A 7,254-nucleotide genomic window follows, 5' to 3' on the forward strand; every position below is an offset into this window, starting at 1 on the left:
AATTATTTAATAACCTTTATGTAAGCTTTTAATTGAAAATGACGATTATTATTAATTTTCTAATATTTATCATTTAATTTAATATTATTCGTGATTTATATTAGATTTTACGGGTTTTAAAAATTATACGAATATTAAAAGGAAGTCACTTTATATAGACAATAGTTACATGGGCAAGTAATTGTAGATACATAATTAGTCAAAATATACACACGAGTGACTACCTCTATTTTATACAACTCTAACCAAGTATATGAATTACGCTATTAGATATTTATAAATATATTATAAAATATTTGACAAAATTTTTTAAAAAATCTAAAATATAATTAGGATAATTATTGACTTCTAATAAAATACTTAATTATTATCAATATAAAAAATTATATTATTAAACTAAAAATAAAAAAAATGAATTAAGGAAATACACAAGAAAATGAGAAATTTTAAATAGTTCGTGTGGTACTAATATCAATATTTTTTTTTTTCAATTTTTTATGAACTCATCATATTTATATTTTATTCAAAAATAAAAACATTACGCTTTCTCAAAACCATATTATAACATCGACTGAAACAAAAAAAGAATTAAAACAAAACATTAAAATCAAGATGTATCTCGCTGCATTATGCAAGTACCCTTCTAGTTAAAAAAATATAATGTATGTGGATATGTATTAAAAACAATATTATATGTATATATAATATAACTTAAAATAATAATATATATAATGGATAATATATATATATATATATATATATAATATATGTAAATTAATATATAAAACAATTATAGTAATAAAAAATATAATATTATTTAATTGATTACGACATTTGATAGTCTTTAAGTAATGTTCAATTTTCAAAATATTTAACATATCATATTAAGAGGTACAAATAGCAATACCGTTTAAATAGGGCAATGCAATTGGACAACACTATTTATACCCTTTCAATGTTAGCCCATGTGTTGAGTTCTTGAACGACCTATTATTGGAACAAGGTCTATTTGTGTATATGTCATAATCATCACCATAACAACTAAGGAGAGGACACATTATTTAAATATATGACGAAGTTAAGTTTACAGGGATGTTTGGGATTGTTTATAAAAAAATTTATTAATTTATTTTGGTGTGACAGCGGTAATAAGTATTTTTAAGTGTTTTTGGATAAACGACTTATATCGGTGTCAAAACGGTAATAAGAAGTTTTTCAAGAAATTAAACCCTTCTGACTTATAATAAATTGATAAGTGCTTTTGTAGAAAAACGTAAATTGTTTCAAATAAGCAATCCCAAACGCCCTCTACACTGATTATTAATTTCATCTGTATTTCGAGTTTCGATTTTATACATGTGATTATGTGAATAACATATATGGTGAATTATGATAATTTACCTCAATTTTTTTATTAGATTTACTAGTCAATATAAGTTTAATTTTACAACTTCTTTTTTGAGTTTTTTATTAGCCTGCAAATCTAACCCGCTATGAGAGCCAACTAATCACAACACCATCTTCTAACATATTGATTTTGGGCATGATATGGGTTATATATATATTTGACGACAACATTTGTATATAAATTGGCGAATTGCGAATTTGTGTGACCATGTTTTAAATCGTTTTTGTATAAATCTTTAATACTGAATTATTAATAATTTCTTCTGTAGTTTTAAAGTCAATTAGAAGGTTATTCATGAGAGTTTACATGCATTAACAAGAATTTTTTAAATATAGGATTTATTGGGTTTGTTTCTTTACAAAAATAAAAATAGAGATCCCAGTTACAACTTATATTATTTGATTAGTTTTTTCGTATAGATCACAGATGGATGTCAATGGAGAAAATACGGGCAAAAGATGGCAAAAGGAAGTCCATTTCCTCGAGCATATTATCGGTGCACCATGGCTGTCGGTTGCCCCGTTAGGAAACAAGTAAGTTTCTTGTAATTTAATTCTCAATCTGAAGAAAAGAGTGTAAATTATGTATTTGGCCCTTCATCTATATCTATTACATAATAAACCTCTATGTTTGCATTTGGTCCTCACACTAACGATCGTTCATAATGTCCGTTCAGTCCGTTAAAATAGGGAAAAATGACAAAATGACCATTTGCCCCTCATAGTTAACGGAGGCGGTGGAAGGATGTTAAAACGAGAGGGACCAAATCCCAAACAAAATATAAACATTGAGACTTATTATGTAATAAATAAATAAAAAGGACCAAATCTATAACCTTACCCATACCACAAGGACTAAGGGGTTGTTTGTTTACTTCCTAATAGTTCCATTAAGAGGTAACTTTTAAATCATTAAGAGGTGAATCTTGTTTGACAAAAAAACGTCTGTCTCTTAGTGGCTCTAAAATCATCTGAATGATTTTGTATCATGGGTCTCCCTTAATCATTAGGAGCCCTAATTTCATTATAAACAATTATTAAACAATTATACTTCATTTTGCACTATATCATGAGAGCCTCTTAATTATTCTGACCACTTAATTATTCTGCACCAAACCATTCATCAACCGTAAAACAATCCCTAAATAATTTTGAAATTTATGATTTTTTATTTTACAATGTGTTTGAATTAATAGGTACAAAGATGTGCAGAAGATAAAACGATTCTGATCACCACCTACGAAGGCAATCACAACCACCCTCTGCCACCGGCCGCCATGGCCATATCCTCCACCACTTCCTCCGCCGCCAGGATGCTACTCTCGGGATCCATGCCCAGCTCCGACGGCATCATAAACTCCAATTTCTTAGCAACAACTCTCCTCCCTTGCTCCTCCGGCATGGCCACCATCTCAGCCTCCGCTCCTTTCCCCACAGTCACATTAGACCTCACTCAACAGCAGATGTTTTCCGGCCAAAACGCCGCCTTACTCCCCCAGATATTCGGCCAGGGGTTATACAACCAGTCCAAATTCTCAGGGCTTCAATCATCTCAGGATACGGTGGCCGGAACCTTATCGGAAATGAACCAAGGGCCGTCACGAGCCGCTTTGGCCGACACCGTGACTGCCCTGACAAATAATCCAAATTTTACTGCTGCTTTAGCGGTGGCTATTTCGTCTATCCTTGGTGGCGGCGGCGGTGGTGGCGACGACGGATCTCACCCCAACAGTGCTGTAAACAATACCATCTACGGCAACAACAACAACGGCAGCGTTGCAACCAGGAACGATAAAGACAAGAAATCTTGTTTTCGAGGGAATTAATAAATAATAATTAATAATTAATAATTAATTTATTGATTTTATTATATTTAGTTTTTTGTTTAATCATGATACACATTTATTCAAATTTCCCATTTTCTTTCTGGTGATATTTTATGAAGGAAGTTGGATGAAGTTTTTGCTTTGAATAATGTAATCGTTCTTGAATCATTTTTATAAAAATAACCATATTCACATTCCCTACCCCCTAATTCCTAATTTCTAAGAAGAATGTAATTTGAATTAAAACCATCGAAATAGCAATGTGTGTGTATATATATATATATATATATATATATATATATATTAGAAATATACTCGTATAATGTAGCGAGATAGATTTTGATTTTAATATTTTATTTTATTCTTTATCTCAGTTAATGTTATAATCTTATGTTATTTTGAAAAACATCATGATATTTTTGTTTTTGAATAAAATATAAATTTAAAAATATCATAAAAAAATAATAAAAAATTAGAATCAAATTAACTTTTTAAAATTCCTCATTCTTTATATAATTTTTCTAATTTAATTTTTTTTTATTATAATATAATTTAGGTTAATAACGAAGTAATTTATATTTAGTTTAATAATATAATTTTCTTATAAAGATAATAATTAATTATTTTRTTAGAACTCGATAATTATCCTAATTATATTTTAAATATTTTATATTTTAAATGAGATGTTTATCCTTTATTTGATTATGTTTATCCGCAATTAGTTACACGAATTCAAACATGAAGCTTTAATAAGTTATACTTAAACATAATTTACTTGTAATCTTGAATTTTAAGTAATATGCATCAATATACAGTACTTCATGCATAAAAAACGAGTTTTAAAAGTTTTTGTCAAATGCTTTATAATATAGTATAGATATATGACTTAATAAACAAAAGGTAGAAGCATTCAACATTACAAAAGCATCATAGAAGATGGACTAAAACCCTAAGATTTCGACTTACTGATCGGTGCAAGGGATGGGGCGCATGAGCAACAATGATCAATGTTTTCTCTAAATCATATGATCAGGACTGCAGACAAGGGCTTCAGGGTCTAAGGTTGAGCGTGGGCTCTAGGTTCAGGGGAGATGATGGATTCGAATAATTAAACTTTGATATTCTTGTCATTAATTACAAGATTTGATTAAATTTGTTATTCAAATTGAAAATTTAAGCTGCATTGATAGAGCCGTTTATACGGAATTCATACATTGTGTTAGGTTTCGACTACTTTAAAACTACATAACTTTTTTTTATTGACATGAACATTGTTGTGAGAATTTTTATGGTGTTATATTACTCAAAATCTTAGTGGAAACGTTCGAACAATTGCAACGATATGAGGTTTTACGGATCATGAACTGGCTTTTGATGCTGCACACTCGAAGTCTATAACATAGGTTTGTGAATCCAACGAAGGTGGACCTTCTGGAGAAATTAAGGTTGTTTACCTAAACACTTATCCGGTAAAGCACTTACCAATAAAATTCATTATCGCTTACTTACCGGGTAAGATTTTATTCACTAAAACACGTCGTATGCAACAATTTATCCCTGTAAGTGCTAACCATGGTAAGAGTCTTCGTCCTCACTTACCGGGTAAGACTTTCGATTATTGCCTTAGCTCTTACCGGGTAAGATTTTTAGTCATTGTCATATTCATCCTGTAAGGTAAAGTGACTTGGTAAGCGCTTATCCGGTAAACGTTTGATAAACGTCACCTAAGTTATGCTTTATTTTAGTAATCAAACTTCGAAATATTTTTAATGTTGAAGATTTTTGTAGATTTCGTTCATAATGAGTTAAAGTTCTTTTTATTTTTTTAGGTTTTCATTTTAACTTAACCTTAAAAAAGAATACAAGTACCAGAAGGTCTCAGGTTCAAATCCAAGAAGGAATAAAAATCCTCTTGTGGCCACGGAGGTTCAAATGTGGTGACTTCGGGCTATCTGCAAAGCAGATGGTCGCCCTAGGATTAGTCGGCTCGCATAACGGATTGGATATCCAGGTTAATAAAAAAAATACGAGATGACCCATAAAAAGTGAATACGAGATGAACCATTGTTATGCATTATTACTATTATTAGAGCATACAAATTGTGATTAATGAATTAATTACATGTCATTTTAACTTGGTTTTATATTTCCTAATAAAATATAAAATGCTGCTATCTAGCAACATGCAGTGTCACAAACTAATTTAGGTGCCGTTTATCAAGCGTTTATCCGGGTAAACACTTATTAAGTCACGTTACTTTACTGGATGAATATGAAAAAGACTAAGAATCTTACCCGGTAAGTGAGGGCGACGACTCTTAATATAGTTAACACTTACCGGGATAAATTGTTACATACGATACGTTTTAGTGAATAAAATCTTACTCGGTAAGTAAACGATAATGTCGAATTTTACCGATAAACGCTTACCGGGTAAGTTTTTAGGTAAACGGCCCCTAAGTCAATAACAATATTTGTATGTATAATAAATTGATATACTCTACTGTTATTAATTAAAAAAATAAGTTTGTGGTAACTGTGAGGTCTAATCTCAACCACAAATCAACGGATGAATTAGGAAATTAATAATTATGGTAGTTTAAGTTAAAATTATAATTAGAGGGCATATTAGATATTTTTTAAAAACTTCTCTCTCCTCTCTCATCTCTCCGACCTCCAATCTTCGGCCTCCGGTAAAATCGGTATCACAGTATATCACAATGAGTATCACATTGTGTATATTTGTTTTTAAGGTTTGAGTTGGTATCACAATGGTATCACAATATATCACAATGAGTATCACATTGTGTATCTTTGTGATTACTTGGTACCTGCCGGATTAATGTTCACCGGAGGCCGGAGATTGGAGGTCGGAAAGATAAGAGAGGAGAGAGGTTAGAGGAGTTTTTTACAAAATACCTAAAAGGCCCTCTAATTATAATTTTAACTCAAACTACCATAATTATTAATTTCCTAATTTATCCGTTGATTTGTGGTTGAGATTGGATCTCACAATTACTACAAACTAATCAGTTCTCCCTTGAATGATCCCATATATATATATATATATATATATATATATATATATCAAACTTTAACATTATAAATCTTATAAAATATGATACTATTTAACATTCACGTTTTTTGGCATGCAACCCGTTTTTGGTGAATTGATTCATGGCCTTCTTCCTCAACATTAAAAACGCCATACACGTTTAGGGTAAAAACTATTATGGGAATCATAAGGGTAGTGTTTGATTGATTTGAGCTTGGCTTCAAAGATCAAAAGTATCTGGATGTCCCAGTTCAAATCTAAGGAGAAATAAAAATCCTTTTGTAGCCACGAAAGTTCAAATACAGTGACTCTGGGTTATGTGCAAAGCAGGTGGTCGTCCTGAGATTAGTCAGCTTGCATAGCGAGTTGGATATACAGGTTACTAAAAAAAATATCATGGGTCCCACAAAAGTTTTTACTATTTAACATAGGAAAATTTACCAAAATAGTCAGTATTTCCAATCAAATTCACTTTTTAATCATTTTTAGAATTAAATTCTCATTTTAGACAGAGTAAATGCCTTACGCATTTGTGTAAACAGTATTTTCAGATTTAAAGAAAGAAAAAAACTTATTTACACAAACCGGGTTCCTTATGCAAAAATCTATTTTTTCTTTTAATTTGAAAATCGAGTTTACACAAATGTGTAAGACATTTACGTAAACTCTGACTAAAATAAGAATTTCGTTGAAAAAATGGCTAAAAATTGAGGTTGGAGAGACTGGCAATTTTGGTCAATTTCCCTTAAATTTATTCACCTTACCAAGTGTGATTGAAATGCAATGTTTTCTATTGGGTCTAGCCGTATATGTCACTACAACAAAATTAGGTTTATAGGACGTCGAAAATGTGTAAGCGTTATAATAGATTGTTTGGACTAAATAACAAAACGTCATATCTAAAAGGTTTTATAATCAGTTTATATGACGTTTTTTGGTCGTTGTTACAAGTTTTTAATGACATTT

At 30.4% G+C, this 7,254-nt stretch overlaps 1 protein-coding gene across 1 annotated transcript in view; it reads left to right on the top strand.

Annotated features, from left to right (window-relative positions):
• LOC112500488 (WRKY transcription factor 6-like) overlaps window positions 1-3,233 on the top strand; it is a 7,696-nt gene extending 4,463 nt beyond the window's left edge. The window contains exons 4-5 of the mRNA XM_025103979.1: window positions 1,828-1,941; window positions 2,604-3,233. Of these exons, the coding sequence (XP_024959747.1) occupies window positions 1,828-1,941; window positions 2,604-3,233 (744 nt within the window). The remainder of the gene's footprint in view (window positions 1-1,827; window positions 1,942-2,603) is intronic.
• The last annotated feature ends 4,021 nt before the right edge of the window (window positions 3,234-7,254 follow it).

Source organism: Cynara cardunculus (genome assembly GCF_001531365.2).
Source record: "Cynara cardunculus var. scolymus isolate 2C chromosome LG 17, CcrdV1, whole genome shotgun sequence".
NCBI lineage: Eukaryota > Viridiplantae > Streptophyta > Magnoliopsida > Asterales > Asteraceae > Cynara > Cynara cardunculus.